At 39.7% G+C, this 23,541-nt stretch overlaps 1 protein-coding gene across 1 annotated transcript in view; it reads right to left on the bottom strand.

Moving 5' to 3' along the window:
* The window catches only part of LOC148365053 (transmembrane protein 132C), a 323,103-nt gene that overhangs the window by 30,729 nt on the left and 268,833 nt on the right, over window positions 1-23,541 (bottom strand). The window contains exons 7-8 of the mRNA XM_088335454.1: window positions 23,176-23,319; window positions 10,309-10,517 (exon numbers count right to left, since the gene is read on the bottom strand). Of these exons, the coding sequence (XP_088191580.1) occupies window positions 10,309-10,517; window positions 23,176-23,319 (353 nt within the window). The remainder of the gene's footprint in view (window positions 1-10,308; window positions 10,518-23,175; window positions 23,320-23,541) is intronic.

Below are 23,541 nucleotides of genomic sequence, written 5' to 3'. Positions count from 1 at the left end.
ATGATTCAAAGTTCATCGTTGTCTAAATGTAATTAGAGCAGTGCTTGACTTATGGTTTTTCTATCAATTGATGCAATTTGTCAGTGTTACGATAAAGGTGTTGGCAGATGCTGTGGGTGATGAGCCCCCAGGGGAGAGATCTGACCTCGATACAGCTCTAATAATGTCTTCACAGCCAATGACGAAGAGGGGCAATGACGGCCCACCTTAAGCCGACCCTATTGCCGTGCTCGGATGTTTTCTAATCAACCTCGAAGTGTCAGTAAGCTTTGAAGCAGGAAAAGCTCTCATCATTCATCATCAGTTGCTATATTTCAAAGTATAATACATATATTCACTTCATCACAAGCAGTAAAAGTACCAGAATTATTTGTGTATAACACACACTCGTGTATAACTAGCACCCCTACAATAAGTAGGCAAACCTTTTTTTCACTTTTTCTCATCTCAAAATAAGCATTGTAAGCAACAAACATTGTTGAATAAATGTGGCCGTGAATAAAATAATTTATTGACAACGTTAACTATGAACACAATAACAACATAGAATTTACATTGTATTTATTTGATGCCCTTCAAAGCCCAATTCCTCATCAGATAGACAAAACTTTACCTGGTTGTGTTTTTTGAATCTATTCATATCAGGGATTTCAAACTCAGTTTGGCTCTGGGGCCAAATCCAGACTTTCTGTTCTGTTCAGATCAGTAAAATAATGTCAACTGCAAATTTTTAGCTTTGTTTTTTCGTATTTTGTTTTATCATTCAGCCTACTGATGTCCAAAAATATTTTCTAAACACAACACATTCATTCACAAACAAATGGAGAAAAAGATGTACTTGTTTGGCATTAAATGTGTAAACTGTTTAGTTTTAATAGTTGAGTAAATCTAGTTTTACATTTGAACCAACTCAACACTCTATACAAACTCAACACTGCTCTCTAGAGGTCGGAGTGCTTTTGGTTTGAATTTATTAAAAAAAACTTGATAGAAATCACCTACAAACCCTTTTCTTTTTTTGAATTACTTGGAAATTTATGGAAGGTCAGAATAAATCATCAAACGAGCAGGATCCAGCCTCAAGCCATATGTTTAACACACTTGATTTATATCTTTCAGGACAACTTTCTGTTTTTTACATTTTGTAACATTCGTCTTAGTCCATGAATGAAATGGTGTGATGATGAGATCAAATTAAATGCATTTTTGCTCCATATCACTGATGGGCTAGTGGTTAAGATTGAGCACTCTCAACGCAGTGGCCCTGCGTACGATTCTCATTCAAGCCAATGTTTTGCAATGCAGTCTGCAATATTTTTCTCATTATCTCATCTCATCTCATTAGCTGCACCGCTTATTCTCAGTAGGGTCGCGGGGGTGCTGGAGCCCGTTGCAGCAATCATCGGGCAGTGGCAGGGGACACCCTGAACTGGTTGCCAGCCAATCGCAGGGCACACAGAGACAGACAACTCGCTCGCTCATTCACACCTAGGGACAATTTGGACCAGACAATCCACCTGATATGCATGTATTTCGAATGTGGGAGGAAACCGGGGTGCCCGGAGGGAACCCACGCAAGCACGGGGAGAACATACAAACTCCGCACAGGAAGTCCGGTAGCTGGATTTGAACCCACACAGGAGGTTCCCAAGACCTTAGAACTGTGCCGCACACGCGCTAACCACTGCGCCGCCGTGCTGCCCGCAATATTTTTCTACTGATCAATAATTGCACAAGTATCCTTAAACCTGTGTATAACACCCATCCAAAATTTGAGATATCTTTTAGGTTAAAAAAAAAAAGTGCGTTAATCATTGTGTATGTTTCGGATGCTTTTGTTGATCCCATTGGTCCATCTGTCTCCTTAGAAACAAACATTTCTACATTAATATGTATAGGCATCAACCTCCACCATTGTTCATAAGTGATATGCTTCCAATCATAAATATGTACCGCACACCCTATTTCCATCAGTAATAAAACCCCAGCGGCAAAACAATAGGGACTATATGTAAGCCTTACTTTTACTGCCACTTCCATCACTGTTGGAGATTTCCTCATGATCAGGAAAAAACAGACTACAATTTTTGAAGAAATTGCCAAAATTAATTGAAATTGATAAACCACGAACAATAACAAACAGAACAGCAAACATAAGGTAATCCAATGGTATTGATTGAAAATTCCTAAATGCTAACAGCAAGATCATTATCTACTGGGAATAATCAAATCTCATCAGAATATACCTAGTATGCAAGGTTTGTAAGGCCATGTGAACAGAAACCCAAACATGCTTTTTTGGACTGCAAACAATCAAATAAAGAAAGTTATTAGAGTTATTCCTTGCATAGGGAAATATTTTGTTCATGTAAACTCATTCGGTTTATTAAATGTCATAAGCGCATGTTTGATTTATTTTTCTTCTTGTTTTCTTTCTCATCAAACCACAATGGACCTTGGTGTTGCAGTAACGAAAACAATTAGAGACGCTAACACGAGCGAACTTACAAAACAGGCGACAGAGTGAGTGGAATGACTTCTAAACACAACACATTTCAGATTAAGATTCAGATTCAGATTTACTTTATTGTCATTCGTGTACACGTGTATACAGAACGAAATGTCGATACATCTGACCCGCACAGGTTCTTTGAACTTCAGCCGGGATAGATAAGATTAACCATGTCTTCGTCAGAATTTTAGCGCAGCAGTTCGTCATCTTGCGGTTCGATGCCACTTCCAGTTGTTAAATGGTCCAGTTTATTGTCCAGAGAGGGAATGTTGGAGAGCAAAATGGATGTTAGAGGGGTTAGCCTTTAGCCTAGCTGTTAGCCCGGCCCGCTTCCTCGTCACGCCGCTGTCTTGCCACTCTTCTTCGCTGCTTTGTAGGCCGCTGGGTCTTGTTGACATAGCAGTCCGTGGCTAATAAACACTCCCGAGTGGTCGTAGCACCGAGCGCTTGATGTCGAGTGGTCGTAGCACCGAGCGCTTGATGTCCTCGTTCGGCGGTCACGCCGCTGTCTTGCCACTCTGCTTCGCTGCTTTGTAGGCCGATGGGTCTTGTTGACATAGCAGTACGTGCCTAATAAACATCGAGCGCTTGATGTCTGGATGATCGCATATCCAGCAAAAAAAAAACTGCGATCGTATCTTAATCTGCAGTTCGAGCCGACTTTGTGCGCCATCAAAACTGAGTCGAAGACTGGATCTTATGGCCGACGTGTAAAAAAACCGTTGCAAGCCGATGCAGCCGCAGCCGAACAGGGCGCCGCCATGATGTGATTTATTCGCAAATATTCCGCGGTGGTTTTTTCTTTTATTCTATTTAACTTGAATGAAAATGCCATGGTTTTAGCAGTGCATACAGTATATATAAACAAGCCTGCAACAATGTTGCAAAGATTTGGAGCGAAAAAGAAAGAAAGATTTTTCAGAGATTGTGTTGAGTGAAGTGAATAAAATGGCCTTTTATTTAATGTTAAAGTTAAATGAGGAACCGGCGTCTATTTGTGGTATTACATTGCTAGTGCTTCGCTCCTTTGGACTGGGTTATTCCCAAATGCCAAGTATACTGTATGTGGCAAACACTTGTCACTAGCTATGTAAAATGTTTATTCCTATCGCTACAAAAACCAAAATTCTTACCTTAGAGCGAGTATAAACTCAGGCTACATTGATATTCTCCAGCTTTGAAGCAGGTGACACTATACTTTTCTTCTTAGACTTGAGGTATCCATAACTATACAGTTGTCTGAAGCGTAACATTAGTTTCTGGGTTCGGTTCACTTTGCCTATCGAATTCAAATGCAGTCCATGATTTTTCCACCTGCTACGCAAAGCACTGATCTCTGTAACTTTGTTGATGACAATTTCATTGTCTGTAGCAGGGGTCTCAAACTTGTGGCATGGAGGCCAATTGTGGCCGTCAGGATGATAGTTTGAGGCCCCCGCCTCAGTATGACCTCTGCCTCAATATGACTAGATGTCACTATATTGTGTAGTGCAACCAAAAACAAGTGCTGAAAATCACAAGTAAGAATGCAAAGAAAAAAAAACCTCAATTTACAACTCAAAGTAAAGCACAATTATTATTTTTTTTGCCCAGGTTTTTTCAGGTACCTGTAGCAGCAAACTATATATGTAATATCTCTTTAGTTGAGGCTCATGTTATATCAATAAATATTTATCAACCTATGGGCACTTAAGAAATGGGCATATATATAATAATTCCTAACATTTTTGGTAATCATCAATCTTTTCTTTTCTTTTTCTTTTTTACATTTGTTTTAACATTGAGAAGCACTAAATAATACACACTGCCCCTTTAAGTGCAGCTCTAGCAGATTATGGGTTTATTAGTAATTGACTGATTTTTAATTCCTAATATTTTTACTTGTCAATTTTATTTTGAGTAGGAATTTAAAACATACCGTATAAACATTTGAGAACAAGTCAAGTCAATTCATGTTTATTTGTGACACCCTTGATGGCAAGAAGTTTCAAAGGGCTGTACAAACTACAGACTATTACAGACTACAGTCTACTATTACACCATCCCACACCACGAGGGCAAGGATAAACTCAAAATCCTCAGCATGAAGGGAATGAAAAAAAATAAACCTTTTGAAGGGGCCACACATACAGTGTAATGTTTTTCTCAGATTTTTGGGTGGAAATCCTGACCTGGCCCAACTTTACCCAGGCCCTAGCTTTGTTGGCCCCTAAGTAAATTGAGGTTTAGACCCCTGATCTATAGACATGAGAATTTCTTTTTCAGTATATATCAGCAAACAGGCCGTCAAAAATTCCTGAGACAGTGAGCTTAGCGTAGGTTTTACAAATTTTAAAGCAGTGAAGCTTCGCTCACATGCAACCTGAGTGAAGCAAAGGGTCAACAGGAATTTTTATGTCAGCCCAATGACATGGTAGTCATCTGGGTGAAGGTTATATTGTGAGAGAACCTCCTTTTTTCTTCAGTTTCATTTTTCTTTTCTTTTTTCTTCCTTTGCTTTTCCCCCAAGCTTTTCATTTTGTTCAAGCATTGTCTTCTCTACTTATTATTTTGTCCTGCTTTTTCCTTCTCTTCTTTCTTTGTCCTTGAATTCTTTTGATTCTTCTAGCATTGTATTTATTTGTCTTCATTATTGTTTCTTTTTCTCTCTTTTTGCCTTTATTTTTCTTCTGTTGTTTCTTCTTTTATGTTTGTCTTTTTTCATTTTTAGCTTCATTTGGCCACCCAAAATAATTGTGTGCATAATGTTACATGATGACTTTTAATAAATGGGTAAAAGCAACAAAAACAATCTGAAGAGTTTTGGGAGCCAAGTCTAAAGAGCCGCTTCTCGAAAAAGAATTCCCATCATTACGAGCTTATTTCAGTGATAGGAACTACACTTTAAAGGCTGGTAACTGCTAAATTCTGCAACTGCACGCAACAAACCAAAGTTGGCACACATAGATGACAGGCAAAAATGTGCAAGATGAATGAAATGAATGATAATAGTCCTTCTCTTAACTCGATTTTCATTCTTTTTCATTCTTTGGCTCCAACTAGCACCGTTCTGCCCTCCGTCGAACCTGAATCATATAATTTGCGCTGTGCTGTGTTAATTTTACCGCTACAGAGAAAGAGAGTGGTGGTGGGGCAAACAAAGTTAAACTTTGGGAGGGGAGAATTCCCCTCGATGGTAAAACTCACCTTATCTGCTAGGATGTTGGGGTTGCACTAAATGTGGCCAAATAGCTGGCGAAAGAATGAATGCACGGGTAAGGTTGGATAATGCAAGTGACAGATAGATGTTCAAAATATTCTTCTCATCCAGCTTCGGGAAAATCTCCGATTCTTCCCGATTAGTCAATGTAATTAACACAACATGTGAGGCATGCTACAAAACAGCGATTGTTGTGAACAGCGATTGCATACCGCTCAATTCTGCTTGGAGAAATTGGAAAGTTGCTTACCCTGTCGCTGGGGGCCTTGTGACTGTTTTGACAGAGTCGCGTGCCTCGACCTCCCAAAGCTGAGTAGAGTAAGTCTACCTGCCGCCTTACAGTGTGCACTCCTTTTTTGCCTTCGCCTCCTATTAGGTAGGTGATTGTGTTTCTTGCAATGTGTGTCATGGTTGGTATAATTAGGTCCGGATAGCTACCTGTTAGCATACAGGCTGCCGAGGGGCTAACCTGTTTTTATTCCCATGTTGGCGCTCGTTCACTACCCACAATGTATTGTCCGGCCAGCTAGCCTGGCGTGAGCTGTGTACCTTAGTTTATTCCCGACCAGCTTTGAGTTTGTTGCTGCTTTTTGTTGTTGGGTCCCGGTTAGCCAGGCTGCTCACTGCGTGCTTTTTGGTTGGCCAGCCTCACGTTTTTCCGTGAAGGCCGCAGCTGCCTTTCATTAATCAGTCCCGAATAGCCCCTGTTAACTTTCCGTGTATTATTCTTACCAGTTAGCCGATTTTGGCTCCTTGTTCTTTGTTGTACCAATACTACAAAAAGTCCTCTAAGAAGTTCTTAGTTCTGCCCATAAAGCGAGTATTGACATGAAAATTAGTGTTGTTCTATTCTGAAACATTGTCTTAGATGAAATAGGCTAGCATCATCTTGTTCCGCATGAATGATCTCTTTTTACGCCTAAAGCTACCATCATCTTCCTCTACACTAAAATCTAGGGTCTAAACTGCAAGCTATGGTTTCCTTAGGAGCTGAAAGTCATCATTATGCAAATCTAAAACTAGTATATTCATGTAATTCCCCAAACCAGCTTTGTCTTCAGCCCCAGGTATTTTTTCTGCACTGAAAGGAAGAGTTGGTTCAAAAGCTTGTGTTATTATCTTCTATGCACAAAAACTAGCATCCTTCAAAATGCCCAAAACTAAAGCGTAAAGGTGGCCCCCTATCATTGATCGTTCTCGGTTTGTTCGCTATTTTTATTTTAAATTTTTTTTATGTTAGGCCCGTCACGAATGGCAGCCACTCCAGCAGCTCCCGTGTTATTTTTCGATTGTTCTCAGTTATTTTCGATTGTTCTCAGCTTAGGGATGCTGCTGGAAAAGTGAATTTCCCTTCGGGGATGAATAAAGTATCTATCTATCTATCTATCTATCTATCTATCTATCTATCTATCTATCTATCTATTTTGCTACCCTCCTTTGTTGTACCATTACTGCATCTACCTGCCAACTACAAAGCATTCTTCACAAAAAACTGCCAAAACTTTAAACACTCGTAACCTACCCGACTAAGTAACATGTAAAACATTATTGCAACTGGCTTGCTAGGGTGTGTTGGTGTTCCTTGATGACATCACTGCCCAGAATGACAACGGCAGGACGTGCTGTCTTAAACTGCATTATCTTAAAAAACATTTTGAATATACAGATGAAATATATATCCAGTATGTCACAAAAGTGATTACAGCCCTCACATTTCTGCACGGATAACATTATTATGTTGAATAGAACCACACTGAAAAAATTGCTTTGACACAATGAAAAGAAGTGTGTGTAAATCGTATATAGCAGGTAATATTTTTTCCCTTAAAAGAAAAAAAAATCAAAATATAGCCATCAATATATAAACCCCTGGCTACAAAAGTGAGTACGCCCCAAAGGCACTTTACCCCTATATGTCCAAACAAAGCACTGATTGTCATTTTCCCTCCAAAATACCATGTGACTTGTTACTGTTACTAGGTCCCAGGTATGAATGGGGAGCAGGTGTGTTCAATTTGAAGTACACTCTGTCATACTGGTCAATGAAACTCCCAATATGGCACACCATGGTAAGGGACTCCCTGGGAACCTTTAACAAATGAATTGCAGCACTCTATAAGGCTGCTCAAGGTTACAATAATTTATAATAATTAATAATTTCCTTTGTATTGTCATTCTTTGTAACAGTGTACACAGAACGAAATGTCGATACACCTGACCCGTTGTAGCGAGTCGATGCAGCCGCAGCCAACAGAGGGCGCCGCCATTATACCAATTAGGCATGTCTCGGCCGAGGCGCGAACCAGCGACCTCCCAGTCTCAAAGCGGGCACACTACCATCTAGGCTACTGAGCTCCAAACCCTGAAGTTGAGCTGCAGCACAGTGGGCAAGATCCCCCTGTGTTTTAAAAAATGTACTCACAAAAGGCTTGTGTCTTAAGAAGCTGAGTGAACGTGAACAGCGTCACATCCAAATGATATCTAAGGGCCCGGTCACACAGACATTTGCGGCTGAATGACGGCTAAAATTTTGGGATTTTTTTTCGCCCGTGTTTACCCGCAATGGAAAATGCGCAAAAATGGCCAACCCGCTTTTGACCTGTGGTGTGGCCGGAAAAAAGACGCCGGCGACTGTTCCCCTTCCTCTCATCGCGTCATTTGCGCGTCATTTCAGTGTTTAGACCAACAACAACCAACCAAACCGCCCTACACCCTCACGTGACTTTTCCTTCCATGTTAACAAACGCATTTTGTAAAATAAGATCGCAATTTTTGGTTTAAATAAACGCGTTATATAGACTAGGATCTCCCAATTATTATAATTAGCTCGCTTTATAGTTTTAATAAGTGTTTTATATAGAATACGTTCGCATTCGTTGGGAGCGCAGGAGAATGCGCGTTCACGCGAGGGGGGGGGGGGGTCTACCGTCAATTTACGTTCACAATAATAACAATGACGGAACGGTTTAATCTGTACTACATTTCCAACAAATGAATGATGAGGAGGTTTTGATTGTATATTCGTCATTGCATTCCTTACTTCATTGTGAGATAGGATGATGTAAACATGGTTGAAGTAGCGGGGGAACGCTAATTTTGGAACCGGGCTGTAGAAGAACATGATGGTACAAATCACAGTCTCGTGAGGAACAAGCTTACAAGCTATGGCATCATTCTTATTTTACTATCGAGTTAAGAAATGTCAAGATATTAAAATGGATTAAGACCAAGTTGTCATGATGATGGAGAGGGGGTGGGGCTGAAGGATTTAGTGAGGATTTACTCATTATTCAATATCGATCAGAATCAAAATGTGTATTAAGGCATAATAGCTGGGATTCTTAATCTCAGCCAAAAGGCAAAGTTATGGTCCTAGCTTCACAGCCTTACTGCTACCATAACAGATGCACCAAATGATTTATTCGAAATTAAGAGAAACTACGCTGAGGGGGATGTTCACCCCTTTGACGTCACGAGCACGCTCGGCATTTGCGCTGTTTATACGCAGAGAAAGGCGTTTGACTGTCACACGCGTAACACGCTAATTTCACGTAATAACACCGCGATACAGGCACAGAACATGCTATTACCATGCTCCACCCACGATTACCCGCTGAAATTCCCCGTCCTACCCAAGTGTAACTGCGCCCTGGCCGCGACCATAGCACGTCATTTCTGCGTCATTAACTCGTGTTGACCACGTGTGCGGCACGCGTTTTAAACACGTGCTCAAACTTTTGAGCTGCTCAAAAGTTTTGAACGCGCCCAACCACGTGAAAATTTGCGACCGCGAGTAAAGCACAGCTCTATCTCGTGTATATTGCGGGCTCAAAACGTCCAATAGCGTCCTGGCGGCATCTGCTTCACGTCTGGATATTTCTGGTCGTGTTCGAGCCTCTCTACGCTCGTTTAAGGAATTGTACCCGCGCTCTGAAGAATTAACCAGGGTAAAAGTAAATCACGTTGCTACCCGCGCGCAAATTCCCGAACTCGAGTCAAGCACAGCTCCATAACGATTCAACGGCGAGCTCAATACGTCCAATTGCGTCCGCCTCTAGGGCAGACATTTCTGGCCGTCATTCAGCCGCAAATGTCTGTGTGACCGGGCCCTAAGATCTAAGATAGCTCCTATCGAGAAGTGCTGTCTGCATTGCTGCAGACAATGAAAAGGTGGGGGTTAAGCCTGGAAGTACTCAGACAGTTCAGGAGCTTTCACTTTAGGGTGTACGCACTTTTTTTTTTGCAAAGTGCTTAATTTTTTTGACGCCTATATTTTGAGTTTTTTGAGTGTTAAAATAAATGTACACTGCTATAATAGCTTTGGACGGACTACCTTTCATTATGTCAAAGGGATGTTTCTTCAGTGTTGTTCTACTAAATACTATAATGAAATCTGCAGAAATGTAAGGGATGTACTCAAAACCATGTACTATTTCCTCACATCTTAGATGTTTTCAGAGTTTGGTTTTACTTAGAAAAAACGTCCGTTGATATTCATCATTTGATTTCCTTTTGGTCTGTTGAAATTTTGACCGAGAAAGCCAACATGAATGTTACACGGTTGCCAGTGAATAAATGACATCTTGAAGCATTTTACCTGGGACTGCTGGCCATAACAGGCACACGCCACCCTTTGATCTGGCTCAGCTCCGTGTCCGACACTTCGATTTGGAGAGGAAGTCGAGGGATCCACACGTCAAGCTCCAACTGAGCGCTCAGGTAGGAGTAGGTAAAGTTCACCACCATCTTCACTTTGCCCTTCATCTCTTTGCCATTCACAAAAACGTAGTCACACCTTTCCGACACCTGTAGACGAAGAAGATGATGGTAGAAGTAGAGTGGCGGTATAAAGTTCATCTTTAAGAGTGATCTGAGTACCGTGGTTGGTCATTCCGCGCTTCAAGTTGATCGTAAGCTTCACACTCCTGAGGAGTGATGACTTACTTTGAACAAGATGAAAGGTCTTCTATCTGCTCTACTCTTAGTAATACATATATATATATATATATATATATATATATATATATATATATATATATATATATATATATAAAAGCAGTAAGGACATCTTTGAATCTCCAGAAAAAAACAGAGTTCTTTTTAAAGTTGTGCTTACTCCTCAAAGAGGTACCAACAGATGGGAAGTGGTAAAAGGAGAAGAATAATCTCCCTGATAAATTAGCAACTCAAAGCCATATGTTCATAATTGTTTTGCAAAAAGAGCATCCCGTCCAGTTTTGCTATGGAAATTCGCAACTCTTTAGAATTTTTGAACTCTATCTTGTTTTCCCCTTATAGCCTAAGGTAAGAAAAAGGAAAATGCCCCCTTTTAGAGGTAATTAATCAAGGAGGTAAAAGTAGCGATCGCTTGTTTTCTGGCACTTCATCAACCTCATCGATCCTATCAAATGGCGACCTTAAATAACTTGAATAAGTTGTCTGGTCCCTTACTGCATGCTACTTTATATAAACATTCACTTATATAGACACTTTGGAAAGACTTCTGTGTATCTCTCAGTGACTAGGAAACAAAAAGGTGGTCGTTGGCTTGCGGTTTACAACATCTGCTCGTTACTTGAACAATATTTACACATCATGGGCGTAACCAGCCCGTTTTTGGGGGTGCTCGAGCTCCTCCAAAATTAACCCAAGCACCCCCCCAAAATTATAGCATTTTAAAAACTATTTTCCTTTTTAAACGACAGAATAGTCTTAAATATGATGAAAAACGCAAAATTAAATAATAGTACTCCACTGCCTTGAAATGGTTCAGTCCATTTGATTCCTAGCACAGTCGATCTCTACCCCCACCACCCGCTTCTCTTTGGCTTGGTTATTGTCACTTGCGGCATAGTGGTGGAGTCTGTGGAGGCTGTGTTTTAGCACGGTCTAAGTATGTTGTACAGTGGTTATCCATCCATTCATCCATTATCCGCACCCCTTATCCTCAGTAGGGTCGCGGGGGTAATGGAGCCCATCCCAGCTTTCTTCGGGCAGTGGGCAGGGGACACCCTGAACTGGTTGCCAGCCAGTCACGGGGCACACAGAGACAGACAACTCACTCGCTCATTCACACCTAGGGACAATTTGGACCGGCCAATTAACCTAACATGCATGTTTTTGGAATGTGGGAGGAAACCGGTGTGCCACACAAGCACGGGGAGAACATGCAAACTCCACACAGGAAGGTTTGATCTCATAACCTCACAACTGTGCCGCACACGCGCTAACCACTGCACCGCCGTGGGGCCTACAGTGGTTATGTTGAACAATTATTTTACCACCAAATGCAAAAACTTTTTATCATCAACAGATATTAGTTCTCATTATAGCTGCATTGAATCAAATGCAACAATGACAACATTTAATCCATAAAGTGTAGGGTGGAATTAAACAGTGTTGAATAGAATTCATCTTCGTCTAATAGGTGTCATGCTTCTTCTTATTCTGTACGGGTATGTGAATGTGTACTTTCTTGGAAACACGTGAATAAAACTGGACATGTTTTAGTTTTTGCTAACCATAAAATTTAATGTGATGTTCACACACAGGAAGTGGCACTCCTGAACAGTGTCAGATGAGCCGAAATTACTTAAAGTGAAATGATTTTTTTTTTTTTTACCTTTTTAACCAGCCTGACACTCTACACCCCCAAAACTCTATGTTCATGAAAAAGTAATTGTAATTGCACAGGGTGTTCTAAGTTGTATTTTTCTTCTTATACATGTCCGTTGGATTCCTAGGCGGTAGGTTTTCAAAATAAAGGCCTTAAAAGTATTCTGGGCACTAATGAGCTACAGAACAATTGCTGTAAAAATTCACTAACGCAGAGGACTGTGGTGGTTTGACATTATTATATTACAAAAAGGGCAGTCCATAAGCTAATTGTAAATCTATTAAGAAGTTTAACCTTAAAAGGGGTCCCACAGTTGACTAGAGCAGTGTTTTTCAACCCTCTCGTCGGAAATGTTTGAAAATGAAGTTATGTCAAATATATTTTACTGTCCCACCTCATAATCAGGTCATTAATGTATAAAAAGAAGAAAAAAATACATAAAATAAAAAAGAATGATGTGCTTTATTTATGTTTTTATTTTTTACAGTGCAATCTGAAGCAGAATTGTTAAACAAATTAAGTTAGTAAATGTACTGTGCTACCTCATGAGCAGATAATTAGTATATAAAAAGTATGTAAATATCTACTGCCACCTACTGAGATGGATGACTATCACAGTTCCTTGTCTGAAGAAAGCAAAAATACTGAATAATAGCCTGATTTTTTGGAAATATAAAATTGGTAAAATTCCAATGGCACACTAGACAAGGTCTGAAGGCACACTAGTGTGCCCCGGCACACTGGTTGAAAAACACTGGACTAGAACACTGTACTACAGGAGAAACATTGCTCAGGCCGCTCAACTTTTGCCTAAGGAAATCAATTGCATTATTTGAAAGGATCGAGAGCAGGACTTTGCTTGATGTAATCTTTCACCTCTGGCGTGGCAATCAGGAAAGTGCTTGTTTACATATCTTTTCATAAGCTAAAATAGATTTTGCGTTTCTGTTTCTCTGTGCCCTGCGGCAGGCTGGCAACCAGTTCACGGTGTCCCCTGCCCACTGCCCGAAGATAGCTGGGATGGGCTCCATCACCCTGCGACCCTACGGTGCAGATAATGGATGGATGGATGACTAAAGCAGTGATTGGTTGGAAACGAGCGTGTCTCCTCCACAATGGCTAAGGTCGGCTCGGATGGGGCACTAGCACCCCGTGATCCTCGGAATGATAAGTTAGACAATAATTGAATGAATGAATAAGTTGTCATTGGTGCATTTAAAGCCCGTTTCACATGTGTTGATTTTTCCAATTAAAAAAAAAACAAAATAAAAAAAACATCCCCGGTTCAAAGCAGGTGGAAACATTTGTGTGCCAGGAATAATAGGGTGCAACCACGTTGTACTTCCCCAGGACACACCACAAGAAATGGTGCCACTACAACCCTAATGGTTGAGGGATCCACCCATCCAGCACACATTCTTTTTTACAAAATGTGCTGGTCTTTTGAAATTAAGATGGAAACATGATGCACATAAGTAAAAAAATATTTTTACTGCATTTACAATTTATACAATTTATGATTGCAGATTACATTCTTGTAAACAGTAGTAGTTTGAAAAAAAAATATGGGTAGTTATGGACTGTTACGCCTTTATTCTGGATCTGGTCTCATAACAGTGACAATTATACACATTGGTCACTGTGATCCAATTTTGTCATCAGTATCAAGTGACAAAACATGGAAAATTAAATTCAAAATATAACCGTGATCCGCATTGGTAAAAGGCTTTTTACACAGTAGAGTAACAAAAAAAAAAAAAAAATGCGATCTGTGAAAACTGTGCCTTTGGCAACCTTTAATGAGCCATAACTTAAGATGCATTTTTCTCGAGGGATTCCAACAAAATATAAAGTTTTATATAACTGTCAACTCCAAGTACGGGCAGCACGGCAGCGCAGTTGTTAGCGCATGTGCGGTACAGTTCTGAGATCATGGGCTCAAACCTTCCTGTGTGGAGTTTGCATGTTCTCCCCGTGCTTACGTGCGTTTCCTCCGGGCACTCCGGTTTCCTTCCACATTCTAAAAACATGCATGTCAGATTAATTGGCCGGTCCAAATTGTCACTAGGTATAAATGAGCAAGTGAGTTGTAGGTCTTTGTGTCCCCTGCGACTGGCTGGCAACCTGTTCAGGGTGTCCCCTACCCACTTCCCGAAGATAGCTGGGATGGGCTCCAGCACCTCCGCGACCCTACTAAGGATAAGCTGTGCAGATAATGGATGGATGGATGTCCATGTACTTATACATTGTTTTAAAAAAGACTGAATTAATACAATTAATATAGACAATTGAATTTTCCTCAATTGAATTGACTTCCCATTTGGTGCAAATATTTTAATTTCAGGTGGATTGGCCGGTCCAAATTGTCCCTAGGTGTGAATGAGCGAGCGAGTTGTCTGTCCCTGTGAGCCCTGTGATTGGCTAGCAACCAGTTCTGGGTGTCCCCTGCCCACTGCCCGATGATTGCTGGGATGGGCTTCCAGCACCCCCGCGACCCTACTGAGGATAAGCGGTGCAGCTAATGAGATGAGATGAGATGAGATTTTATTTTCAACAAGATTCCTATTTTTAAATCCAACGATTGTTATTCCTGGATTCCTGAGACCCAAACCTGTAGACTTTTTGCTTACACAAGCACACCGTGGACCTGATGGCAGTTATGGCAAGGAACACACACAAAATTATTCATCTTCACACGTTCCGTATGCCACCCAGCCAGGCAATCCAATATGGAAAAAGAGTTATTCGATAAAGCTTTTGAACTTTTCTACAAAGGGAGCAACTCTCCCTTGGCTACAGCCCAGTCATGGAGAAGATTGGACGCTCCCAGCCTGAGAGACTGTCTGAACTGATAAAGACGTCAAAGGGGCTCTGCTTCTTATCATGACTCATTGTTCCGCTGTTGCACTTACTGTACCCAGGCTGCTGAGAGTTATTGTACCGCACACCTAATTACGTCTTTTCTGTGACTCTCCTTGGGAATTGAGCCACACATTTCTTTGAAAAGAAATTCAGCCACACTTCAATGAGATATGATAAGGTCAATGATCTCTTATTTCAATTAGATAATTTCCTGCAAGGTACTCAGTCAGGCCCTCTTTCTCTCTTTGGGAGGGAGAACATGCAAACTCTGCACAGAGGCTATCATTATTTATGAATCCCAGATTTCAGCACTATTTTTTAATGTATCTCAAACTGGAAACCAAAAAGTAATCAATTTGAATGGTTAGTGTCCCCTGTGGGAAAGAATATATGGCACCGAAGCAACATTAGAGCTCCAAAAGTGATGAAAAGTCACAAAGAAAAATGATTGGGGCGGCAGCCAAGTAGCTAAAGGCAACATTGATGGATGCATTTCTAAATGGGCACTTCTGGTCAATTTTGCATTAAATTCTGGCAGGTAGAACATTAGACAGCAATTGCCAGATTCTTCATAATTACTGTGTTGTCCGCTTGCAAAGTTTAGTTTTGGGCGGGAGGGGTGTTAAGTCGAGTTTTTTCTTTAATAAATAATTTAATGTGTTTAGAAAACAGCAAAAGGCTAAATATGGATGTCATCTCATTAAGATGTGTCCTACATAAATCTATCTAATTTTTTAGATTGTAGCCAAAAAATGTAACAAAAAAATGCTGCTTCTGGTTTCCCACATCTCTTTCAGTTCCGCTTTCTGTTGTAAACAGACTCATACCATGGTTGACATGAGAGTTGCATGACCAATCCATAATCATCACAAAACAATATCATGTGTTTTTATGTGTTTAGAATTTGTATTAATCCAGACAGATACAAAGTTATACATATACATATATACATATATATATATATATATATATATATATATATATATATATATATATATATATATATATATATATATATATATATATATATATATATATATATATATATATATATATATATATATATATATATATATATATATATATATATATATATTTACAAATACACCTGTAAGGAAATGTTCTATAGTCAAATCACATGAATGCTGTTTTTGAAGCATAGCAGTGACCAAAATATTGTTGTGATTAATGTGCACTATTCAGGGATAAACAAAACAAAAAAATTTGTTTCACGGATTAGAAAAGCCATACCGTCACAGGATATATTTAGTTTCTGTATCAAAGAGAGGAATATTTTGAGAAAAGGTAATAAAATGTCAACCACATTGAAATAAAGCATGATGGCTTGTTTTGTTTTTGTCCAATCTTTTCCTGCATATAGAATCAAAGTGAAAAACCTGTCGGTTGTCCACACACTACATGTAACTAGCTTCATGCTGGCTAGCCTCAAATCAGGCTATGAATATACAAATATGTGCTGCCCGTGTTACCTTTAACTCATCCTTTAAGCAGAATGTGAATGAGACAGTCTCAGTCATTCCATTTCACAAAGAAGCGTAAATGTCCGGGAGGATCCGCTGGCACATTAATCAGACACATTAGGCAGCTAACGGGAGAATACTTACAGGGAGTATTAGGCCTGTCTCTGGATCCAGCCCAGGAAATTACCAACTCACCAGACAGAGACGATCCATGGCAGATATGAAACAACGGGACCAGACAGCATGAAGGTGGGCTAATGCTGTCTTTGCCTTGACAGAAGCAATTAACCACTCAGACAAGTCTGCACCAACAACATTGCTCACTTCAATGCATTAACTGCATGTCTGGTCTGCGGGAAAGGATCAAAGGAACTGCTCAAGAGCAAATATCACTTGGCTTTATGGCACTTTGAGCGACGTGTTCTGTTTTGCAAAAGAAAATTAACAAATAATCAAATCCAAGTGACATTTTTCTACCCAATTCATGATTACATCGATTGAACTGTAAAGCTAACAACATCCATTAATTAACTTGCTGATATTATGGTAGAGCTGGGCTCTCCTACCTGGTGCCGGTTGACACCGGTTAGCCCACTAAGAACACCCGCAAAATAGTTCACCAGTGAGAAGTCATTCGAGTAAATTTGATTTCTAACTGATACGATGTTTTGGTGGTTGACCAAGCCTATTTTAGTGGTTGACACAAACTTCTAATAATCACAATATGTTGAAAAAAAAGTCAGACGTGAGAACTGCTTACAGTATAACTTATATTAATAAAAAAATAGTTTTGATAAACCCTGTTTGTTAGGCCTGTTCACAAGCTCTCTATTCCTGAAACTGTTCAATTTCAACATTTTTTTCCAACCAGAAGTATAAGCCTCCCAATGCAATGCGATACGACATATTTCAGTGACTGATGACATTGTACAGACACGTATTTGTTTATCAAAAGTCCGGCGGCCCACGCGAGGGCTGTCGAAACGTAAAGGGGTTAAGATACTGTGTTTTATTAAATCTCTTTCTGTATTCCATCTTTCTTTTTAAATATCTTATTTTTCAATGATGGCACATGCCACTTATATTCATGTCTCGCTTATGTATGTACAAACTGTTTTTTACTTTAAAAACATACTTTGTGTGGCTTATAATCAGGTGCACCTTATAGTCCGAATTTTACGGTGCTCGAAAATCACAATGACCCTTCAATGGAGAGCTTTTTTCAGAACCTGTCGTCTGATACTCAGGTTATATTACTGGCGCTAAATAGCCTAACTGGGGCCCACGGGCACCATGTTAGAGAACCATGTTTTATAATTACAAAAACATTATACAGCTCCAGTAAACATGTCTAAATAAAGCACTGATAAACTCAAACTCTAGATTATCAATCCACCCATCAATCAGTCAACCAATAAATCAACCACTCAATCAATCAATACTTACTTTGTTAACAATAAAAACGGCTAAAATAACAATATATTTTTAGCGCCTTAAAACTGATGTATTAATAGTTTATAAAGTGCAAATGCATATTATTGTAGGAGTCTTCATTGTGTGAAAATGTGTCACGTTTAAATACAATACAAGTGCTCCAAAACTGTATGGCTGACATACCTTGGCTAAGAACATACTGTATATCACTAATGCTTATCAAGTGGTTTTATCTTAGCTGTAAACATTAGTAGGTACAGTATAATAAAACACAACAGCCCCAAGACATCTTGAGACATCCTGATCTTGGCAGAGCTCTCCAATGCCTCGCATACATTACGAAGAGGTAGAGAGGATACAGATGACTAACTTCTGCTACTATGACATAAACAATCTAAATGTATTATAATGAGGAACATAAAACCTTGGCATCTTTTTGTCAGCTGATGGAATATTATAACGTGGCTCGGAGTAAATATAGCATTGTTTTGATTTTTTTAGGAGTTCATGTGCACAATAAGACCAAAATTACCCACTCGTCGTACAGATTATTTATGGAGCATTCAGGCTATCCCACGAACCACAACGGTAAACAAAAATTCCAAGTGCGGATTAAAGAGATGACATACTGTGGGATCAAATATTATTAGAGGGTTGATTTGGCAACTGTAACTGTACGCAGTGTATATATGCCCTGTGCAGCTTTATCCAACTAATCTTACCATATGAAATATTGAAGAAAACAAGCCGTGAATGATGGGAAGTAAAATATGACATGTTTGAGGCACTCGACAGAAGCGCCAGAATACCATCACACTTGTCCTTTAGATATAAGGCTGTAGTTGCGAGGGACAGGCCGGATGCCGCACTTTATACGCACGATCCTTGAGCTGCCAAAACCATAAATTCGGAAAGAAGAACATTCGTGCAAAATAACGAGGCCAGGACATTATTATTATCTTCACGTCAGACAAAATTTGTGAAGGCAAGACAAAACCGTACAGAGGTTAAAAGGAAAGAGAATGTGACCTTGGGTGACCTTTCCGTTTTTGAATTCACTATCATCGCAAGGCCACGAGCGAGCGCATCATTTTATGCGCGCAAGTGATTCATTATTCAGGTTTAATGTCACTACGTGTTTCCATTCACCGAGAGCAACGAGCGTGCCAGACATACGCTCCCACCCAAGATCCCATAAGAGGCGCTGCTACTTTTTCCTTTGATACATCTTTGCAGACAGTTTAATTTCCCTGCGGAACTCCCTTTAGCAATCGAAATTCCCATATTGGGCATGACGAAGCAGATCAGAGTGATCAAATATCCACTTTATTTTTGATTTGGCTCTTCACAGATTTTTAAAGGGCTTTATTTGGACTTGATTTGCCTCATCAACGTCTAAAGGTATAGTTTTTTGTGGGGTTTTTTTGGACAGCGGTGTGCAAACTGTAACTCCTCAACCACCTCCCTCAGTGCAAAAGTAAGATTGTGGCTAAAAAGTCCAGCCCGACCCGACCACACGGGTATTAAAGCCTGGCGCTCGACCCATCCCTTAAATTAACTTGATTCAAAGGAAAAAGCCCAAAGCAAACCTGAAATTGTACATTTTATTTGTGAAGACTCGGAAAGAGAAGGGGTGATTTTGTCCAACTCCGTCCCCTCGCAGGTCACCCTCTTCTGTGGGTCGGACATTGCCGCGGCCAGCACCCTGCTGTGTGCGCCGACGAGTGCACAGATGCTGCCTGGGCTGCGCAAGAGATGGATAAAATCCATTGCGGATTCTCCACAAAGAAAAATAAACGCAAAATAATGACTGGTAGATAATTTACAAAAAAAAACTGCTAGAGAGTAGTCTAGCCTAACCCAAACCTGAATGTAATGATTGATATTTTAGACCTGACCCAACCTAAATTTCGGGTTCTGCTCGGGCTTGGGTCAGGTTTAAGATCGTTGCTCTGCCTGAGTAAAAATCCGTCAAAACACAACTTGGAGCACAGCAGCGGACAGGAAAACCATACAGAGCAATCGACACGTCTGTCCGCCCAGTCCATTGCCGGGTTGCAATACCTCAATGGAGCACTAGTTTTTATTGCAGCATTATTACAAAGAAAAAATGCATTTATAACCAGCCTACAAGCACTAACTATAAATAGTTTTGCCTATTCATCCTGACAGGATAATGGTGATTGGACACACTGTTTTCCAAAACTGTTTGGCACCCTCTGGTGGAAGGAGGCATACGAGACCCTAACAGTTAATAATGACATTCTAACACTATAAATGACTCTTTTCGCCTCAGTTATCATCTCTTAGACTTTTGTCCTCTTGTAGATGGTCCAAGTCCCCTAAAATAAGGACTAATTCGAGCTACACCAGGGCCATCACCACCCTAAACAAGCGCCCAAGACTGAAAAATGTACGCTTTTCTTGTTGTATTGAAAAATAGGTGCTGTGCAGAACGATGGTCATTTATATCTTTTTTTCTTTATTTGGAAATGTTGCTGCTAAATTTTACTGTACTTTTCACTGGACAATTTTTTTGGTCCACTTACAACTTAGGCGAGTCTTTAAGCACTATGTTGTTAATATTTTTGCATATTTATCCTGATGGATTCTTTTCCTATTATATATGTATCCTGAAGTGCCATGTCTAAACCCATTGTTAACAATGATCATTCATTATATTGTCATCAATGACAATAAGACAATTTTAAATTCTAATTTTAATTATTAAAGTGTTGTGGGAATGTGAAACACAAGTTTCTGGTTTAAAGCCCAATTGCATCGTGTCTTGTTTCTCGTGACCCACGTTTGAGGGACCCGCTAAAAATATGAGATGAATTCAACTCGGTGGCAGCTTTGAAAGGAATATCAAACACTCTTGTATGCGCTTCCCTGATGTTTGTTTAGATTTTTAGAAGAATTTATACCAGATTGCTAAACATAGATATCATAGCATCGCCAACATATTGGTGTCAAATCAGGTTTATTCATCTTATTTATTCCATCCTTGTGGGTTCTTGTCAAAAGAAATTGTTTTTTCACGCTTTTGGAGCTGACTTTGATAGAGATAAATTGCAGTGTCCTTGTATCTTGTATGCTCATTTAAGATTGAAATTGTTGAACTGTGAGTCACCATTTGGCACATTTTTCCATTTTTCTTACAACTGTATCAAACAAAAACATTGAAAATGAAACTGTATTTGACTATTGGTAATGATGTTTGAGTCCTTTCTTTCAAGCCGATAGCAGCCCTCACATGAGTACGATGCAAGCTAGGGATACCAATATGACAAAAAAAAATTAATCCCTTCATAGAAACTCTTACAATTTAAGAATAAATACCTTGAAATCCCCTAAACCATGCAGCATTGGTAAAATGAATAAAGATTATTGATACCAAACAATAAAGGCTGAAACTACCAGACAAGGCCCTGATAAGTAGTATAAGTAATTTCTTATTCCTATTTTGTACGAAAAAAAAAATATGGATGGGCGAGTACAGTACCGTTTTTGGCAGGTACCATTACCAGGTACGCAAGTATCGGATCAATATGAAGCTTTGTATTTAAAGCATTTTTATCAACAGTCAAAGGGAACGCATGGCATGTATGGCTGATAGTTGTCTATAAAATACAACAAATGAGTCACACTCGTATATCTATCTAATGTAAATGGAATCTACATCTGAACCTACTACATAAATCCTAACGCGTGTGTGTGTGTGTGTGTGTGTGTGTGTGTGTGTGTGTGTGTGTGACTTATAGGCTCTGAAACAGCTGAACTGATTTTCGTGAACATTTTCACAGTTGTACTGTAGACCTGTGCGAGTGTCTATAGCTAGGTTTAATGGTAAGGCGCCCCCAATAAATACCAACAAAATTGATAAACATCTGCTTTTTGTGTTATCTGCTTGTTGGGGTTGCTAACACCTCTGGCAGTCAAATTAGGTACTGCAGCTCATGACCACCTATCACCCCAAGTAGCCCAATCTAACCTTACATCGGCCTGACATTTTGCTTGCTCTTTGTAGTAAAATAAGTAAAAAAGTAAATACAATTATTTACACATAGCTTAGCGCTAGCCAATCGACTTTGGGGACGGATGGATTGAATGTCAAAAAAATGTGTGCAGGAATTAAGACAACTGATCTGTAGATAGTTTGCTCTGCAGTGGAAGCATGCATGCATAAGCCAAAGTCCGACTGGTGGCTAACAACAACTCTAGAGAAAAATGATAACAAATACAATAGCATTTCATTTGAAGAGCACTGAACTGATGCCTGAACGATGCTTAAACTTATCAGCGCCTATTTCTTGGATGAAGTGATCACACATCTCGGTCACCATGGCAATTACTCTGCCTTTGGCGATCGCTTTCCTGCAGACATGCATGAAACGGTGAAACTTCGTCATCTTTTTTTAAAGGAATATGCTAGGTTGAAAGATTAACTGCTTATAACAATTTGTCCATATATTCTCCTTTATCACTAGGCTGTTTCACTACGCCTCTTTGCCATATGGGCCGCCTACACACACTCCTTCACTGGATACAGGAAGCAACAGTAGAAGGTTGGTTTTTAACGATGTGTGGGCAAATATCTGATCAAAGCCACTACTGCCATCTAATGGTCCTTTATCACACTAAAATGAATTTTAGGGGTTTGATACTTACCAATGAGCAGCCCCAAACCCTTTTTTTAATTGTTTTAAATAAAAGAAAAAAAACAACAACATATTTTTACTCTTGGAACTCAGGGACAATGCTTCTGAAAAGGTATTTAAACATTATGGCATTGGATAAATTAAAATGATATGCAGTAATATTACTGTTCTTTTTTGTGTGGAGGAAATACTTATCCATGTACCAAATGCATCCACACTTGGTCTAGTTGAATACTAAAGGATAAGTGCTCATTCATATGGGCCTAAAAATATAATCACTTTTAGAAAGATTTTATACTACCTATATAGCAACCTTCTGAACCAAGTATGCACCAAAATGTCAAATGTGTGAAACTAAGTTAGTAAAACGGTCAAACATTGTGTGTTGTTTTTTGGGGGAAGTCACTAACCTTGACCACATCTTCATCTGTGGAGGAGCATTGCACTGCTTCAGAAACATCATGAACTGAGGTGTCTGTGCCGATGGTTACTACCTTCACAGGGACAGCAACAGTCTTCCCGGTCAGGACGGCTGTATTTAAAATCTCAGTGTCCTGTGGGAGGAAGGCGGAGAAAGAAAACACAATCAGCACTCTGAAAACAACATATTGATCTGAATATAAACAGTGGGAATAAAGATCTTGCAACAACAGGCAGAACAAACAAACTTGGGATAAATCAAGTGCATTTTTTTATTTGACATGTTTTGCTAATGAGCAATTCCTACATCAAATCTTTATTATTATTTTTATTTTATGGACCATTCTACAACAATA

Source organism: Urocampus carinirostris, chromosome 5 (genome assembly GCF_059441175.1).
Source record: "Urocampus carinirostris isolate Australia breed hairy pipefish chromosome 5, RoL_Ucar_1.0, whole genome shotgun sequence".
NCBI classification, from domain to species: Eukaryota; Metazoa; Chordata; class Actinopteri; order Syngnathiformes; family Syngnathidae; genus Urocampus; species Urocampus carinirostris.
The sequence above is the reverse complement of the archived record's forward strand: the minus strand, read 5'-3'. Positions and strand labels throughout refer to the sequence as shown.